Below are 20,987 nucleotides of genomic sequence, written 5' to 3' on the forward strand. Positions count from 1 at the left end.
TATAGCGACTCCCACATCTTGATGGGAACAGGTGAACAGAGAAGATGAAGACACCAGTTCAATTCCACCAGTAGCCACCGGGGGAGCCCAGAATCCAAATTCACAACAGACTTCTATCCAAAAATTAAGGTCTTTGTTCCTGTTTGCATATGCAAACATTAATCTGGCTTTTTAATGTTTCTGTTGAAGTAATGGCTTCTTCTTGGCAAAGTGGCCTTTCAGCTCATGTTGCTATAGTACTCGTTTCACTGTGGATATTGACACAATCTTACCAGCTTCCGCCATCATCTTCCCAAGGTCTTTTGCTTTTGTCCTTGGGTTCATATGCGCATGTCGGACCAAAGTACGCTCATCTCTGGGACATATAAATTGTCTCCTTCCTGAGCAGTATGATTGCTGGACATTCCCATCTTGTTTATACTTGTGTATAATTGTTTGTACAGATGAACGAGGCACCTTCAAGTATCTTGAAATTGTACCCAAGAATGAGCCAGACTTGTGTGACTCGACAATTCTCTTCCTGATATCATGGCTGATTTCTTTAGAATTTCCCATGATGCTACACAAAGAAGCAGTGTTTTTCAGGTGTGCATTACCATGCATCCACAGGAGTATCTCTAATTAACTCAGATCTTGCCAAAAAATCTATCAAAAGCTTCCAAACTAGTGATAAGCGAATGTGCTTGTTACTAGAGATTTCTGAGCATGTTCGGGTGTTCTCCAAGTATTTTGGGCGTTCTTGTAGATTATGTTTGTGTCGCCGCATCTGCATGATTTGCAGCTGTTAGACAGCCTAAATACATGTGGGGATTCCCGAACAGGCAATCCCAGCATGTGTTGGGTTGTCTAAGAGCCGCAAATCATGCAGCTGCAGCAGCACAAACATAATCTAAGAGCATGCCCAATATACTTGGAGAACACCCGAGCATGCTTGGAAATCTCGAGTAACGAGCACACTCGCTAATCACTATTCCAGACACATGACATAATCATATGGGCAGTCCAGAATTGTTTAAAGGCATAGAAATCTTAGTGTATGTAAACTTTTGACTTTGCAGTAAGTAGTATAAATGCCTTAAAACATTCTCTCTCTCATTATTCTGGAATTTGGCAAATATTAATAATTATGGTAATCCTAATTGACCTAAAACGGGAAAAGTTTATTCTGTTTTCACGTCAGATATTGAGAAAACCATGCATATGTTTTTTTTTGTATGTGTGTGTTAACTTGCGTAACAGTGCTTTCAGACCTCAAATAATGCAAAGAAAACAAGTTTGTAATCATGTGGAAACAACAATGCTAATGTTTTAACTCAGGAAGAGTTCAGAAATCAATATTTTGTGGAATAACCATGATTTTTTATCAGAGCTCTCATGCGTCTTGGCATGCTTTCCACCAGTCTTTCACACTGCTTCTGGAGCAAAAATGTAAGCAATTCTTATTTGTTTGATGGCTTGTGACTATCCATCATCCTCTTGATTACATTCCAGAGGTTTTCAATGGGGTCCAAGTCTGGAGATTGGGCTGCCCATGACAGGGTTTTGATGTGGTGGTCTCTTAATTTTTGCCAGAGCTGTATATAGTTACATAGCTACGTAGGTTGAATAAAGACCCAGGTCCATCAATTTCAACCTTTCTCCACCAATTGTACATTTCGCTATTAATTTAGCTATAACCCGCAATATTATTTGTATCAAGGAAATCATCCAGCCCTTTTTTAAAAGCTGTTATAGTGTCTGCCATTACTACCTCCTGTGGTAGGGTATTCCACAGTCTGACTGCTCTGACTGCAAAGAACCATTTCCTGTTTAGCTGTCGGAGTCACCTTTCTTCCACCCATAATGAGTGCCCCCTAGTCCTCAGTATGGTCTTTGGAAACAATAATTCATGTGCTATTGTTTTGTACTGGTCTCACATATATTTATACATGTAAATGAGATCCCCTCTGAGGCATCTTTTTTTCTAAGCTAAACAAGCCCAACTTTTCCAACCTCTCCTCATAAGAGAGGCCTTCCATCCCTTGTAATAATCTAGCTGCCTGTTGTTGAACTGATTCTAACTTCTGAATATCTTTTTAAAATAAGGAGTCCAAAACTTGATCCCATATTCTAGATTTGGCCTCAACAGTGATTTATAAAGGGATAATAATACGTTGGGATCACGGGATTTTATCTCTGTTTTTATACATCCTAAAATCTTATTTGCTTTTGCGGCTGCTGCTTGACATTGAATACCGCTGCTCAGTAACAAGAATACCTAAGTCCTTCTCTTGATTTGTAGTCCCGAGTATACTCTCACTTAATGTATATGCAGCAATAGGATTACTCCGTCCTAGGTGCATTACTTTACATTTATCTACATTAAATTTCATTTGCCAAGTTATTGTCCAGTCAGTCATCTTATTCAGATCATTTTGCAATATTGTAATGTCAAGGTCAGATTTTAGTATCCTACATATTTTGGTGTCATCAACAAAGACTGACACTTTACTCTTAATCCCATCCACAAGGTCATTAATAAAAAGGTTAAAAAGAATCGGTCCAAGCACAGATGTCTTCAGTACTCCACTGCTGACTATATCCCATTTAGAGTAGGTACCGTTTATGCCAACTCTTTGTTTCTACAGATTAAGTATAAGGCTATTATGTGGAATTGTATCAAATGCCTTTGCAAAGTCCAGATAAATCACATCAGCCACATTACCTACATCCAGATTTGCACTCAGCTCCTCATAGAAACCCAACATGTTAGTTAGACACGACTTTTATTCTTCATGAATCCATGCTGGTTGTCAGTTATTATATTATTATCTACAATATACTTCTGCAGCAGGTAATCTCTTATAATGCCCTCAAAAATTTTGCACACTACTGATGTCAGGCTTACCGGATAGTAGTTGCCTGGGTCCATCTTCTTACCTTTCTTAAATATTGGCACCACGTGAGCCATCCTCCAATCCTGTGGCACCACCCCTGTTACAAGAGAGTCTAAGAATATGAGATACAGAGGTCTGTCAATTATTGAGCTCAATTCCTTCAGTACCCATGGATGAATGCCATCTGGGCCAAGGGATTTGTCAATGTTTAAATTGCTCAGATGTAAATGCACTTCTTTTTCTGCTAAACTAGTTATATCAAGTCGTAAATTCTTATTTATTTATATAGTATTCTGCCTTGCATCCAGCTCCTGACCTCTGATTACTCCCTGGCTATACACCTGCTCCTGTGAACCTGTGTGGTGATCCTGCTACTCTGCTCTGAGTTCCTGCTGCATACATAAGTTTCCAGTAATCCTCCTTCATCTGCTGCTCATGTTTACTTCATCTGCATTTGCTGGGCATGTAAGCTGCTGCTGCTTTGCATTAACCTGAGACTATTAACCAGGCCTCCCTGGTTGAGCTAAGATATGATTTGAACTACCTATAAGCATATCTATCTGTGTCTGGACTAAGACAAGGATTTATTCGTGTCAAGTATCCTCAAGAATAACTGTGCTTCATAGGCTTTCAGCTTGATTGCATTTTTCTCTGAAGACTGCTAAGCTGCGTTTATTATTTGCACCAAGTGTTGTGGACTTGAGTTTCTCTCTGCACCTGTTTGAATCACCGTGTTATAATATAGACTTTACCACTTATAAAACTGTGTCCTGTAGTTGTCTTGTTCCATGCAAAGAGTCTCCTGAGTTATCCCCTATAATTATTACAGCTAGGAAACCACTGCTAAGGACAGGCAACAAGCAGAAGAGACTTGTTTGGGCTAAAGAACACAAGGAATGGACATTACACCAGTGGAAATCTGTGCTTTGGTCTGATGAGTCCAAATTTGAGATCTTTGGTTCCAACCACCGTGTCTTTGTGCGACACAGAAAAGGTGAATGGATGGACTCTACATGCCTGGTTCCCACTGTGAAGCATGAAGGGGGAGGTGTGATGGTGTGGGGGTGCTTTGCTGGTTACACTGTTGGGGATTTATTCAAAATCGAAGGCATACTGAACCAGCATGGCTACCACAGCATCTTGCATCGGCATGCTATTCTATCCAGTTTGCATTTAGTTGGACCATCATTCATTTTTCAACAGGACAATGACCACAAACACAGCTCCAGGCTGTGTAAGGGCTATTTGACTAAGAAGGAGAGTGATGGGTTGCTACGCCAAATGACCTGGCCTCCACAGTCACCAGACCTGAACCCAATCGAGATTGTTTGGGGTGAACTGGACTGCATAGTGAAGGCAAAGTATATGTTAAGTATATAATTCCACATGTGTTAATTTATAGTTTTGATGCCTTCAGTGTGAATTTACAATTTTCATAGTCATGAAAATACAGAAAAATCTTTAAATGGGAAGGTGTGTCCAAACTTTTGGTCTGTACTGTATATATATATATATATATATATATATATATATATATATATATATGTGTGTATAAATATGTGTGTGTATAAATATATACACAGTATATATAAATGAAGAATTAAAAATGTTTCTAAGAAATTTTGATGATCATGTTTTTATCTTTAAAATTAAGTATAAAATATTACTGAATTCCTAATTTTACACCAAATAGCATTGACATTATACACAATCCAGGATTCCCTGCAGTAAGGTATCTGGAGCAGTATCTGACAACACGAGACATAACTTTCTACTACAGCCTTTGCTGGAAAATGTTATTACATTTTACATACAAAAGTCAATTGTATCTCAATTATAATTACAAAACACTAAGAATAATCCCAAAACATAAAGTTGACGTCAGTAATAGTTGGCTAATAGAGTATTATACAAGCAGCAGGTAATATGGGTTATTTGTGTGACATAGCTCTAGATAATAATGTCTTATTAAATGTCTCACTGACCATACAGCAAATAACATTACCGAAGCACAGAATCGTAGAAACACTATATGATTTAGACAACAATGTCACTAAACATCATTATTTCTTCATTTTTTTGTATGGTCCTTATTTAATTCACTATTCTTTGAGAAGCTATTATTTAGCAAATGTGTAAATACTGCCAAAGTGTGAAGAAGGCTCAAAATATTAGTCACTCTGTATTAATTCATGCATTTTGGCTATTGTTTTTATTGACTTCTTGGTTTAGTTTTATAAACCAGAAATAAATAATGCCTATAGGTCAAGAGAGAATCAAAGTATAACCAAATAACCTATAACTCTCAATAAACTATATAAAACAATACTTTATTATTTAAAACCATAAAACACAACCACAGACATACCAACACTAAACAACCGTGCTCTCTGACTATATCCTATCCTGGGGACACTGGATGCCTACTGCCTAGCAGTGGAGGTTGGCACCCTACATATAAACGAGATTGGCGCCCCCACTCAACGACGACTTACCCTAAATCTCCTATTGCTGCCCTATATATAGATGTGTAACAGCCGGGCAACCAAATATCCAACAGGAAATAAGATTAGGGTAACTAGATATCAGTAATCAGAATTACCCACTGGTAAGTAGGGCAAACAAATATATATGTTTTTTTGATAGGGTGAGAGACACAGACATACAAAGTGCAAAATTAGTGCAGAATAAAGTGCTGAAAAAGTGAACAAATATTCCTAGCTAAACTGCTCCCTAGCCTCAGTATCTGCCTTGCTGTGGAGGTTGGCACCCTACTGTACAGCGGAATTGGCGCCCCCACTCTGCGACGGCTGTCCCTTGGATACCCTATGGGTAGCTCTAAGCAGTACCACAAACTAATATAGATATATTTGATAGATTTATATCAGGAAAGGCAGAAATAGATGAACACACTGATTAAATAGTCAGTACCACATGCCACAGGCTGACAATGCACCTATAGAGTGTATAATCAAATCAAAGATATCATAACACTCATATATATAATTCCATATGAATTATTTTAGAGAGGCAGTTCTCTCAAAGAGGCTGTTATCCCAAGAGAACAATCATATAACACTCTTATATGGGACTATCTGCCTCATTTATAGTTCTTATCAAGATTATTTTGGCACATATATATGAATAACAGTGCAATGGAGCAGTAGACTAGAAAGGGTACTCATCGTAGTTCAAAAGATGTCATGGTGCGCCTCTACGCGTTTCACCTTACGGATCATCAGGAGGCTTTGATGTATGGATGTGTCATGGAATAACCAGCTCACTCATACTTATATAGATTCTGAAGTTAATAGATAGTAGTAGCTACTAGAGGCATGACTCCCCCTATCTTTAACATGTCTGCTATATCGAACCTTTTATAACACGGGAGTCTATTGAAAGGTATATGTTGTGCATATACTAGCCGCCATGTTGTTGTGGCCCCTCTGGTATATACATTCAATGTACTCCATACCGATTCCTGTTATCTCTTGTGCGCCAGTTGGGCCTCGCTGTGCTTGGCGTGCGTCTCAGCTGGAGCGCATATGACCGCGCTTTCAATGGGGCGCATGACCGGAAATGGTCAGCGCTGCCCAGGACCGTAATTGCGCATGCCCGATGGTATGTATTTACTAGGCGTACTTTACAGCTGGAACGCACATAGCCGCGCCTTCCATAGAGCGCATGACCGGAAGTGGTCAGCGCTACCCAGGACCATGATTGCGCATGCCCACATGGTGTGTATTAATGCTTCAAACAAACCTCTGCTACAGCCGGAAGATCCCACTAGGACGCACATATCCGCGTCAGCAGCACTGCGCCGGACTCATCGGCTTCACTGCACAGCGTCTATGGTTGCTAAGTAACGAGAGGTTCATAAAATAGCAGCGATCATGTTAATAAATATAATGCTAATCATAGGGAAACCTGTTCTAAAGCTTATACAAGCGCACTATAGTTTGTCATGTAAATACTTTGTTGTAGAAGGTCTAATATATTAATAACAAGGCACCCACTACACCTAATTTATTCATAGCGCTATGAAGCACCATATATTTCTAGTGCTACAATTATATTACTATATAAATAGTTTGTGAGGAAGAATAACGTATACAAAAAATAAATATTGATATTCACGGTGAATACCGTGTACCCTCTATAAACATGGGTCAGTAGAAGTAACGTAGCAAATATATATATAGATACAGTAGTCCAGGTAGCCCTTCATGAAACAACAGTCGCATAGTAGGGACACTCAGTAAGTTTTTTGTATTTAGTGGCCTAATTAGCACGAGAAGGGACAAGATAAGTAAAAGGTAAATCAATCAGAGAATAATAAATAAATGAATGAACAAAATAGAAATCAGCCACGAAGAGGATAGATAGATTATTATAGGAAACATGCAAAGGACTGGTTTTCATTCAGTCCAGCTGGTGCTATACAATTTATACGATGGATCCATGCACATTCTTTCTGTAACAGCAGTTTATCAAAGTCGCCACCTCTTGGATTTGGCGTATAGACCTCTATTGCACTAAAAGCAATCTCCTGCAAATTGCCCCGATGTGTGTCATTCATATGTTTGGCGATAGGTGTATCACGTCCATGTTTTATATCGCCTATGTGTTCACCAACTCTTCTCCTAAATTCCCTCTTCGTTTTGCCCACGTAATCTTTAGGGCACCCACAGGTAGCAATATAAACCACGCCTTTGGTCTTACAGTTTGAAAAATCACGAAGATAATATTCTTTGCCAGTAGATGAACTAGTGATGGATTTACATGGTTTCATATGTCTACAATTGACACAGTTGCCACATTTGAAAAAGCCACAGATTTTTCTGTCAAGCCATGTGCCCTCAATAGCAGGTCTTTTAAAATGACTATGCACTAAGTTATCTTTTAGGGAGAGGCCCTTTCTGTATGTTATTTGGGGCTTTACTCCAATCATATGGGTCAAATCTGGGTCAGCAGATAAAACATCCCAGTGTTTTTCCAGGATCTTGGCCACTCTTGTATGCTGACAATCATAGGTACCAATGATCCTGATGGTCTCCAAATCAGTAGTTCGTCTCTTGCTCTGAGTTTGTAACAGAGCATTCCTGTCCTGCACAAGGGCATGATTGAAGGCTGCCTCTACAACACCTCTGGGGTATCCCTTTTCCCTAAAGCGATTTTTCATATCCCCTGATTGGTCTATAAACGTGTTGGTATCTGAGCAATTTCTTCTTAATCTTAAGAACTGACCTTTCGGAATACCTCGTTTGAGAGCTTGCGGATGGTGGCTCTCCCATCTTAATAGGCTATTGCTACTTGTAGGTTTACGAAAGATCTGTGTTTTAAGTGAGCCATCACCATTTATCTGAACAGACACATCCAGGAATGACAGTGCTTGTGAATTAATTTCGCAGGTAAAAAGCATACCTATGGCATTATCATTTAGTTGTTGAATAAAATTACCAAAGGCTTCCTGCGTCCCCTGCCATATAATGAAGACATCGTCAATAAATCTGTACCAGACCCCCACATGTTGATTCCACCATCTCACATCGTCAGGAAAGACAATCGTTTCCTCCCACCAGCCCAGGAACAAATTAGCATACGATGGGGCGCAGGGACTCCCCATCGCTGTGCCCCTGAGCTGGTGGAAGTACTTCCTGTCAAACATAAAATAATTTCTCGTGAGTGTGAAGTGTAGGAGATCCAGTACAAAGCGATTGTGTGCCATACACTGGGTTGCTCTTGTCTTTAAGAAGTGGTTCACTGCCGCTAGGCCTAAGTCATGTGGGATGTTACTATAGAGAGCCTCCACGTCTATCGAGGCCAAAAAGGAGCCCTCAGCTACATGTATGCCATCCAATTTAAGTAGCAGATCTGAGGTGTCTCGGATGTAGGACGGAAGGGCTTGAACAAATGGTCTCAAAATTTCATCTATGTACACACCACAGTTTTGTGTTAAAGAGTCAGAGCCTGATACTATTGGCCGTCCTTTAATTGGGTTCAACCCTTTATGCACCTTAGGTGTTGTGTAAAAGGTGGCAGTAAGAGGATAAGTTGGTAACAAGAATTCAAATTCACTCTTAGATATCAAGTTACTCATTTTAGCTGTTGTCAACAGATTCTCTAACTCATGCTTATAAATGAGAGATGGGTCTTTAGGTACTATTTCATATGTGCCAGTATCTCTCAATATAGTGTAGCACATGTGTAAATAGTCCTCTATTGTCATAATCACCAAGTTACCTCCTTTGTCGGAGGGCTTGATGACTAGATCATTACTTTTCATAAGCCTGGACAGTGCTTCATGTTCCCTCTGTGTCAAATTTGAACCATATGGCCCCGTGGGAATTTTCCGTAGATCCCTCTCTACCAGTTTTAAAAAAATATCAATACTGGTTACGTCTCCTTGTGGTGGCATTTTCTTACTTTTGTTTTTAAGTTTGGTGAAAGGACATAGATCATTTTCCTGGCTATTTTCTTCCAATAGGCCCATCAGAGCCATGTACCCCTCTAAGTCCTCATTAGCCAGACCTAGTCTCTCACATTCAAGTCTATTATTGGCTGCAAAGAATTTTTTCCACTTTAGTTTTCTACAAAACAGATTGATGTCTTTCAGCCAGCTAAAACAATCATATCTGTTTGTAGGTACAAAGTTAAGCCCCTTCAAAAGGAGACTATAATCATCTCTAGTTAGGACATATTTGGAGAGGTTAATTATCTGGCCCCTATTTAGACCTTGGGTCGTAGGTAATAGCCTGTCCGTGCATTCCTCTCTAAAAAAGAGACCGATGAGGATGCTGAGGATGAGGACACATTGTTGCCATTGGGAGGGCCTCTCCCTGGCTGTTGTGATTGACCCCCTCTTTGGTGCCCTCTGGGATGATATTTTCCTCTGCCTCTCCATCCCTGTCTAAAGCGTCTGTTTACTCTCGGGGTGAAATTCCCTTGAGGGCGTTCTGTGTCAGATGTCTCAATATCAGATGAAGAAATGTCAGAGATACTATTGCAACTGAAGCTGTATGCCTGATTATCACTGAACGCCCTCAAGTCTCTTTGAAACTGCTGTTGCTTTCTATCTTTGATGAAAGATTGGTATTTCTCAACCGAAGTTTGTAGAAGGCCCTCCCTTCTATTAAAATCGGGATCTGCCTTATGTTTCAAAATGTTGTCAATTGATTTATTCAACTGCTTGGAGGAAAGCTCAAATAGCTTCCTTTCCTCCTCAAGGAGTAAACACATAAATCTAATTGATGACTCAATAGACTCTTTTAGCCACTTGGTCAGTAGTTCAGATGAAGCTGTCCTGGGAGATGGATTTAGATTAATTCTCAGGCCTCTGGGTATCACTCTATTTTTAATGTAGTTTTCCAGGGCTTTTATCTCCCACCAAGATTTAATGTGTTCTTTGTAATCTCCGTATAGGTCTCCAAATAATGATTTAAGTGACTGACTGTTGCTGTTCGGCCCCAAATCACTATTAGTGCTAAAGGCCTGATTGGCTTCCTCTACCCATGCTTCTGTATTCACGGGACCTGACAAAAAACTTGCCATGCCACCTCAAAGTATATTATAAACCAGAAATAAATAATGCCTATAGGTCAAGAGAGAATCAAAGTATAACCAAATAACCTATAACTCTCAATAAACTATATAAAACAATACTTTATTATTTAAAACCATAAAACACAACCACAGACATACCAACACTAAACAACCGTGCTCTCTGACTATATCCTATCCTGGGGACACTGGATGCCTACTGCCTAGCAGTGGAGGTTGGCACCCTACATATAAACGAGATTGGCGCCCCCACTCAACGACGACTTACCCTAAATCTCCTATTGCTGCCCTATATATAGATGTGTAACAGCCGGGCAACCAAATATCCAACAGGAAATAAGATTAGGGTAACTAGATATCAGTAATCAGAATTACCCACTGGTAAGTAGGGCAAACAAATATATATGTTTTTTTGATAGGGTGAGAGACACAGACATACAAAGTGCAAAATTAGTGCAGAATAAAGTGCTGAAAAAGTGAACAAATATTCCTAGCTAAACTGCTCCCTAGCCTCAGTATCTGCCTTGCTGTGGAGGTTGGCACCCTACTGTACAGCGGAATTGGCGCCCCCACTCTGCGACGGCTGTCCCTTGGATACCCTATGGGTAGCTCTAAGCAGTACCACAAACTAATATAGATATATTTGATAGATTTATATCAGGAAAGGCAGAAATAGATGAACACACTGATTAAATAGTCAGTACCACATGCCACAGGCTGACAATGCACCTATAGAGTGTATAATCAAATCAAAGATATCATAACACTCATATATATAATTCCATATGAATTATTTTAGAGAGGCAGTTCTCTCAAAGAGGCTGTTATCCCAAGAGAACAATCATATAACACTCTTATATGGGACTATCTGCCTCATTTATAGTTCTTATCAAGATTATTTTGGCACATATATATGAATAACAGTGCAATGGAGCAGTAGACTAGAAAGGGTACTCATCGTAGTTCAAAAGATGTCATGGTGCGCCTCTACGCGTTTCACCTTACGGATCATCAGGAGGCTTTGATGTATGGATGTGTCATGGAATAACCAGCTCACTCATACTTATATAGATTCTGAAGTTAATAGATAGTAGTAGCTACTAGAGGCATGACTCCCCCTATCTTTAACATGTCTGCTATATCGAACCTTTTATAACACGGGAGTCTATTGAAAGGTATATGTTGTGCATATACTAGCCGCCATGTTGTTGTGGCCCCTCTGGTATATACATTCAATGTACTCCATACCGATTCCTGTTATCTCTTGTGCGCCAGTTGGGCCTCGCTGTGCTTGGCGTGCGTCTCAGCTGGAGCGCATATGACCGCGCTTTCAATGGGGCGCATGACCGGAAATGGTCAGCGCTGCCCAGGACCGTAATTGCGCATGCCCGATGGTATGTATTTACTAGGCGTACTTTACAGCTGGAACGCACATAGCCGCGCCTTCCATAGAGCGCATGACCGGAAGTGGTCAGCGCTACCCAGGACCATGATTGCGCATGCCCACATGGTGTGTATTAATGCTTCAAACAAACCTCTGCTACAGCCGGAAGATCCCACTAGGACGCACATATCCGCGTCAGCAGCACTGCGCCGGACTCATCGGCTTCACTGCACAGCGTCTATGGTTGCTAAGTAACGAGAGGTTCATAAAATAGCAGCGATCATGTTAATAAATATAATGCTAATCATAGGGAAACCTGTTCTAAAGCTTATACAAGCGCACTATAGTTTGTCATGTAAATACTTTGTTGTAGAAGGTCTAATATATTAATAACAAGGCACCCACTACACCTAATTTATTCATAGCGCTATGAAGCACCATATATTTCTAGTGCTACAATTATATTACTATATAAATAGTTTGTGAGGAAGAATAACGTATACAAAAAATAAATATTGATATTCACGGTGAATACCGTGTACCCTCTATAAACATGGGTCAGTAGAAGTAACGTAGCAAATATATATATAGATACAGTAGTCCAGGTAGCCCTTCATGAAACAACAGTCGCATAGTAGGGACACTCAGTAAGTTTTTTGTATTTAGTGGCCTAATTAGCACGAGAAGGGACAAGATAAGTAAAAGGTAAATCAATCAGAGAATAATAAATAAATGAATGAACAAAATAGAAATCAGCCACGAAGAGGATAGATAGATTATTATAGGAAACATGCAAAGGACTGGTTTTCATTCAGTCCAGCTGGTGCTATACAATTTATACGATGGATCCATGCACATTCTTTCTGTAACAGCAGTTTATCAAAGTCGCCACCTCTTGGATTTGGCGTATAGACCTCTATTACACTAAAAGCAATCTCCTGCAAATTGCCCCGATGTGTGTCATTCATATGTTTGGCGATAGGTGTATCACGTCCATGTTTTATATCGCCTATGTGTTCACCAACTCTTCTCCTAAATTCCCTCTTCGTTTTGCCCACGTAATCTTTAGGGCACCCACAGGTAGCAATATAAACCACGCCTTTGGTCTTACAGTTTGAAAAATCACGAAGATAATATTCTTTGCCAGTAGATGAACTAGTGATGGATTTACATGGTTTCATATGTCTACAATTGACACAGTTGCCACATTTGAAAAAGCCACAGATTTTTCTGTCAAGCCATGTGCCCTCAATAGCAGGTCTTTTAAAATGACTATGCACTAAGTTATCTTTTAGGGAGAGGCCCTTTCTGTATGTTATTTGGGGCTTTACTCCAATCATATGGGTCAAATCTGGGTCAGCAGATAAAACATCCCAGTGTTTTTCCAGGATCTTGGCCACTCTTGTATGCTGACAATCATAGGTACCAATGATCCTGATGGTCTCCAAATCAGTAGTTCGTCTCTTGCTCTGAGTTTGTAACAGAGCATTCCTGTCCTGCACAAGGGCATGATTGAAGGCTGCCTCTACAACACCTCTGGGGTATCCCTTTTCCCTAAAGCGATTTTTCATATCCCCTGATTGGTCTATAAACGTGTTGGTATCTGAGCAATTTCTTCTTAATCTTAAGAACTGACCTTTCGGAATACCTCGTTTGAGAGCTTGCGGATGGTGGCTCTCCCATCTTAATAGGCTATTGCTACTTGTAGGTTTACGAAAGATCTGTGTTTTAAGTGAGCCATCACCATTTATCTGAACAGACACATCCAGGAATGACAGTGCTTGTGAATTAATTTCGCAGGTAAAAAGCATACCTATGGCATTATCATTTAGTTGTTGAATAAAATTACCAAAGGCTTCCTGCGTCCCCTGCCATATAATGAAGACATCGTCAATAAATCTGTACCAGACCCCCACATGTTGATTCCACCATCTCACATCGTCAGGAAAGACAATCGTTTCCTCCCACCAGCCCAGGAACAAATTAGCATACGATGGGGCGCAGGGACTCCCCATCGCTGTGCCCCTGAGCTGGTGGAAGTACTTCCTGTCAAACATAAAATAATTTCTCGTGAGTGTGAAGTGTAGGAGATCCAGTACAAAGCGATTGTGTGCCATACACTGGGTTGCTCTTGTCTTTAAGAAGTGGTTCACTGCCGCTAGGCCTAAGTCATGTGGGATGTTACTATAGAGAGCCTCCACGTCTATCGAGGCCAAAAAGGAGCCCTCAGCTACATGTATGCCATCCAATTTAAGTAGCAGATCTGAGGTGTCTCGGATGTAGGACGGAAGGGCTTGAACAAATGGTCTCAAAATTTCATCTATGTACACACCACAGTTTTGTGTTAAAGAGTCAGAGCCTGATACTATTGGCCGTCCTTTAATTGGGTTCAACCCTTTATGCACCTTAGGTGTTGTGTAAAAGGTGGCAGTAAGAGGATAAGTTGGTAACAAGAATTCAAATTCACTCTTAGATATCAAGTTACTCATTTTAGCTGTTGTCAACAGATTCTCTAACTCATGCTTATAAATGAGAGATGGGTCTTTAGGTACTATTTCATATGTGCCAGTATCTCTCAATATAGTGTAGCACATGTGTAAATAGTCCTCTATTGTCATAATCACCAAGTTACCTCCTTTGTCGGAGGGCTTGATGACTAGATCATTACTTTTCATAAGCCTGGACAGTGCTTCATGTTCCCTCTGTGTCAAATTTGAACCATATGGCCCCGTGGGAATTTTCCGTAGATCCCTCTCTACCAGTTTTAAAAAAATATCAATACTGGTTACGTCTCCTTGTGGTGGCATTTTCTTACTTTTGTTTTTAAGTTTGGTGAAAGGACATAGATCATTTTCCTGGCTATTTTCTTCCAATAGGCCCATCAGAGCCATGTACCCCTCTAAGTCCTCATTAGCCAGACCTAGTCTCTCACATTCAAGTCTATTATTGGCTGCAAAGAATTTTTTCCACTTTAGTTTTCTACAAAACAGATTGATGTCTTTCAGCCAGCTAAAACAATCATATCTGTTTGTAGGTACAAAGTTAAGCCCCTTCAAAAGGAGACTATAATCATCTCTAGTTAGGACATATTTGGAGAGGTTAATTATCTGGCCCCTATTTAGACCTTGGGTCGTAGGTAATAGCCTGTCCGTGCATTCCTCTCTAAAAAAGAGACCGATGAGGATGCTGAGGATGAGGACACATTGTTGCCATTGGGAGGGCCTCTCCCTGGCTGTTGTGATTGACCCCCTCTTTGGTGCCCTCTGGGATGATATTTTCCTCTGCCTCTCCATCCCTGTCTAAAGCGTCTGTTTACTCTCGGGGTGAAATTCCCTTGAGGGCGTTCTGTGTCAGATGTCTCAATATCAGATGAAGAAATGTCAGAGATACTATTGCAACTGAAGCTGTATGCCTGATTATCACTGAACGCCCTCAAGTCTCTTTGAAACTGCTGTTGCTTTCTATCTTTGATGAAAGATTGGTATTTCTCAACCGAAGTTTGTAGAAGGCCCTCCCTTCTATTAAAATCGGGATCTGCCTTATGTTTCAAAATGTTGTCAATTGATTTATTCAACTGCTTGGAGGAAAGCTCAAATAGCTTCCTTTCCTCCTCAAGGAGTAAACACATAAATCTAATTGATGACTCAATAGACTCTTTTAGCCACTTGGTCAGTAGTTCAGATGAAGCTGTCCTGGGAGATGGATTTAGATTAATTCTCAGGCCTCTGGGTATCACTCTATTTTTAATGTAGTTTTCCAGGGCTTTTATCTCCCACCAAGATTTAATGTGTTCTTTGTAATCTCCGTATAGGTCTCCAAATAATGATTTAAGTGACTGACTGTTGCTGTTCGGCCCCAAATCACTATTAGTGCTAAAGGCCTGATTGGCTTCCTCTACCCATGCTTCTGTATTCACGGGACCTGACAAAAAACTTGCCATGCCACCTCAAAGTATATTATAAACCAGAAATAAATAATGCCTATAGGTCAAGAGAGAATCAAAGTATAACCAAATAACCTATAACTCTCAATAAACTATATAAAACAATACTTTATTATTTAAAACCATAAAACACAACCACAGACATACCAACACTAAACAACCGTGCTCTCTGACTATATCCTATCCTGGGGACACTGGATGCCTACTGCCTAGCAGTGGAGGTTGGCACCCTACATATAAACGAGATTGGCGCCCCCACTCAACGACGACTTACCCTAAATCTCCTATTGCTGCCCTATATATAGATGTGTAACAGCCGGGCAACCAAATATCCAACAGGAAATAAGATTAGGGTAACTAGATATCAGTAATCAGAATTACCCACTGGTAACTGGAGAGTTATAGGTTATTTGGTTTAGTTTTACTATTTTCTTGCTCATTGAAATACAATGAGCCTGCGGATCCCTTTTTGGAATTTTGCACCCTATCAGTTTACTATTATTATGGAATATAGAGCCCAGCAGCATATAAATACATTGCCAAACTCATTAGTGTACTTTAATTCCTTCAACCAAATAGACAAAAATGTATGTGTAGATTGCAGGTGGTGGCCCACAATCGGGCGTACAGTTACATCTCAGGCATGACAGAGGCTCAGCGGTTGTGCCCATGCCATCTGCAGCACAAGTTGGCTGTTATACACAGTTGCGCTCTGGCTGCATATGCTGGGACCAGACCCAGTTCCTGTCCTGGCAACTTATCTCATCAGATGTTGCTGCCAGTACTGACAGCGGTAAGTAATGAGTTTGACAAAGGAAGATCGCTCCCTCTAACAGAACTGAGGCACTCCTAACAACCTGTACTATAAAAACTATGTGTATCTTATCATTTATTGTGCATTGTGAATACTAAAAAAAAACTAAAAACATAAAACTAAGCAAAATTGCTATTTTAGTTCATTTTCTTTCACAAAAAATGAAATAAGAAAATCATCAAAACATCATATTCCAATGTGGTACCAAAAAAAACTACAAAACTACAGCTTGTGCAAAAAACAGTTCTGCATTCAGAAAAAGAAAAAAGTTATGACTCTTAAATATTATAACTAAAAAAAGGATTTTATGGAGAAAGAGAATTTCTTGTAAAAAAGTAGTAAAACATTGATATCACTCAAATTGTAGAATAAAGCTAACTTGTCAAATACTGCAAGGTGAACTCTATAAATAGTAAAGTGAAAGGAACAATTTGATTCATAATTATAAAGTGCTCATAAAGTAATATTGTATGTGTGATGATGCATGCTATGAGAGGGGTTGGGAAACATCTGACTGAATGAAGCATGTTCTCCTCTCTTCCTAACCAATTTGAAATTGCCATTTGAAGTTCCCTCCCCTTCCCAATTTCTCTTTTGGTTTAAATGTTCCTGTGGGTGTTCTCTATGTAATTGGCATCCATTTTGGGCATTTGAAAACTCATCTGTTGTCATGTTTTGTACTTTTTTTTTTTCAATTGATAAAGATTCCATATACCATATACTCATCATCATTTCTGAAGAATTAATTTACTCCAGCAGTGCAGCCCACCTACATGTTCATCCAACTGGATCCATTTTTTTCCACATTTAAAATGATTATTTATTAATTTAGGTCAAATCATAAAATTGTTTATATAACTGAACTCTGCATTTTCCTCTTGATCATATTCTGCCGACAGGTCACCTGATATTATATTCAATTCGTCTAAATAACTAAACAAGGAAATAGGATGATAACTTATTTTCCTTTATATTACTTGTATTTTGTTGGGAATAATATTATTTTATATTTTGCAGGTGGAGTAATACTATCCTTTACAGTCTCCATTGCTATTGGATTGATAATTGGAGGTATAATATGGATTCTACTCACATGCTTGTCCCGCCGGCGTGCCAGTGCAGCTATTTCCCCAAGAATGACCAGCTTATCAAGTCGGCGTCCTAGAACTTCCTCTCAAAATCATGCGCTAAATAGATCTGGATTTTATCGCAACAGTAGCTGTGAACGTCGGAGCAACCTCAGCCTAGCCAGCCTAACTTTTCAACGACAAACTTCACAAGAACAGCCGGATCCATTTGCAAGAAAACTTAGCTTCAGAGCATCCACCTTTCATCCATTTTTACAATCTCCTCCTCTTGCTGTTGAAGCTGATAGTCAACTTGTTACTCTACCTCGTGCCAACAGCACATCACCAACAATTAACACTACTAACAACTTTAGCCGTCCAGACTTCCATTGGTCTAGTAACAGCTTACGTCTTGGTCAGTCAACTCACACACCACCTCCAGCCTATGAAAGCATCATTAAAGCATTTCCGGACCCTTGAAAATTGTTGGCTTAAACAGTAACAGTAAATTAATCCCTTAAGGTGTCACTAAAACTTTAAAAGATTTGCTTATGTACTGTAGCCTCTAAAATATTTTGTAGAAGGATGTGTGATCCAGCAATTTGAATCTTAAATGTTCTGGTCATCTCTATTGTCAGGCAAATCATGCTTCCCAATCCACAGGCAGCATGAATTTCTTGGCTCTTAGATAAAGCCAAGAACCCATCGAAATGTGTGTCAGGGCCAGAGTCCCTTTGTACAGTCCAGGGATATAATAAATGAGGGGCAGTCAGTAATCTTGATGGCAGTCTTGGTGTTTAAGTGAGGCCCTCTCTACTCAGAACACAAATGCAGTGCACGGATGCATGGAGAGCAGAGAGTTCAACATGTGGAACGCTGACAGCATCGTATCCATGAATTAGAAAATTGTATCAACGCTGCTTATGCAGCATCCAGTGCATGCTAGAACAAACAGAGTATAGACACAATACTCCTGTAACAAATCCTATGTATGTCCTCTTATTGAGCTCTATGGAGTATACAGCATCCACCCATTATTGAATTTCTACTGCCACTGCCTATTTCAAAAAAGGGAACACAATGGGTTGTCTGACCACAATACAACCTTTATTTGTGAGTGGCATTGATTATACTTATATTATCCAGCTCTTAACACCCACTTATTATGGTATAATAATGGCTGACATTCATTATAAGAGCCCAACATTGTAGTCATTTGAATTTAATAAGGGAACTTGACTATAGTTTTATTAGATAACATATAAAAAACCCTGTGTACTGCACAATGGGACTTTGGTTGATCAGAGTCATGTGATGAATTATAAAATAATTGCGGCGTAATTGTGATCCATTTTACACTCACTGAGTGCGTGGTATTTAAATTCAACCACTTACACAGAAAAATATATCTATTTTAAATTTACCGTAATTTGCAATGCTGGTGATTTTGCTTTAATGACTACAGCATGAATCCCAGCTTAGCCACACAATTGTAGCTAGGTATGGTATTCTCTAAAACAATCCAGCGTTTCAGGGAAAATTTACTTAGTAGATCTGGCTGGGACCATAGGCAAAGACCATACTACTCCGGCTCCACCCCGTGATGGCTCTTACCAGCACTACTAGAGGTGATTGACAGGTCTCTTCTTATGTACACATAAGAAGAGATCTAGTAATCACCTGCAGCAACGCTAGGAAGAGCTGGACCAGTCTGTGCTCCAACTAGATCTTCAAAGTATATTTTCTCTGAAACGCTATAGCATTTTAGAGAATAGTATACCTGCAGTCAGGCTGTGATTTATGTGCCTGAGATTTGGGCAGCATGAATCGTCTAACAGGTTCTCTGTAAGTGACTTACCGTATATACTCGAGTATAAGCCGACCCAAGTATAAGCCGACCCCCCTAATTTTGCAACAAAAAACTGGGAAAACTTAATGAATAGAGTATAAGCCTAGGGTGGAAAATGCAGCAGCTACCGGTAAATTTCAAAAGTAAAAATAGATACCAATAAAAGTAAAATTAATTGAGACATCAGTAGGTTAAGTGTTTTTAAATCCATATTGAATCAGGAGCCCCTTATAATGCTCCATAAAGTTTGATGGGCCCCATTAGATGCCCCATATTAAAATATGCCCCATATAATCCTGCATAAAGGGTAATAAGGGCCCCATAAGATGCTCCATAGAGATATTTGCCCAATATAATGCTGCACAAACGTTATGGCCCCATAAGATGCTCCATACAGACACTTGCCCCATATAATGCTGCACAAACGTTATGGCCCCATAAGATCATCCATACAGTCGCTTGCCCCATATAGTGCTGCACAAACGTTATGGCCCCATAAGATCATCCATACAGTCACTTGCCCCATATAGTGCTGCACAAGCGTTATGGCCCCATAAGATGCTCCGTACAGACACTTGCCCCATATAGTGCTGCACAATCGTTATGGCCCCATAAGATGCTCCGTAGAGACACTGCCCCTTATAATGCTGCACAAGCGTTATGGCCCCATAAGATGCTCCGTACAGTCACTGCCCCTTATAGTGCTGCACAATCGTTATGACCCCATAAGATGCTCCATACAGTCACTGCCCCTTATAATGCTGCACAATCATTATGGCCCCATAAGATGCTCCGTACAGTCACTGCCCCTTATAGTGCTGCACAATCATTATGGCCCCATACAGATGATCCGTACAGTCACTGCCCCATATGCTTTTGCTGGGATAAAAAAAAAAAAACATACTCACCTCTCTTCGCTCAGGACCCCCGGCACTTTCAATATTTACCTGCTCCTCATGTGGCTCCGTCTTCAGCACTGACGTTCAGCAGAGGGTGCGCACTGACTACGTCACCGCGCCCTCTGACCTGAGCGTCACAGCCAGAGGACGCTGATGATGGAGCCACACCGGAACTAGGAGCGGTAAATATCGTGCAGCGCTGCGCAGCACTGTATACTCACCTACTGCTGGCGCTGTGCAGTCCCTGCTTCTTCCAGCGCTGCATCTTCTTCCTGTATTGAGCGGTCACAGTTACCTCTCATTACTGAAATGAATATGCGGCTCCACCTCTGGGAGGTGGAGCCGCATATTCATTACTGTAATGAGCGGGACCATGTGACCGCTCAGTACAGGAAGAATATGCAGCGCTGGTAGAAGCAGGGACGCCCAGGGACTGCGCCAGCAGTAGGTGAGTATAATTAGATAGCCCCCGCTCCCGCTCCCCTGCCGACCCCCGGGTATGACTCGTATAAGCCGAGAGGGGGACTTTCAGCCCCAAAAAATGGGCTGAAAATCTCGGCTTATACTCGAGTATATACGGTAATTGCATCTTAAT

The 20,987-nt window shown here is 40.4% G+C and overlaps 1 protein-coding gene across 1 annotated transcript in view; it reads left to right on the forward strand.

The window, feature by feature from the left end:
* The window catches only part of MYCT1 (MYC target 1), a 124,105-nt gene extending 103,407 nt beyond the window's left edge, over positions 1–20,698 (forward strand). The window contains exon 2 of the mRNA XM_077283093.1: positions 17,595–20,698. Coding sequence (XP_077139208.1) covers positions 17,595–18,124 — 530 coding nt within the window. The 3' untranslated portion in view covers positions 18,125–20,698. The remainder of the gene's footprint in view (positions 1–17,594) is intronic.
* Positions 20,699–20,987: the final 289 nt, after the last annotated feature.

The sequence above is a fragment of the Ranitomeya variabilis genome, chromosome 2 (genome assembly GCF_051348905.1).
Source record: "Ranitomeya variabilis isolate aRanVar5 chromosome 2, aRanVar5.hap1, whole genome shotgun sequence".
NCBI lineage: Eukaryota > Metazoa > Chordata > Amphibia > Anura > Dendrobatidae > Ranitomeya > Ranitomeya variabilis.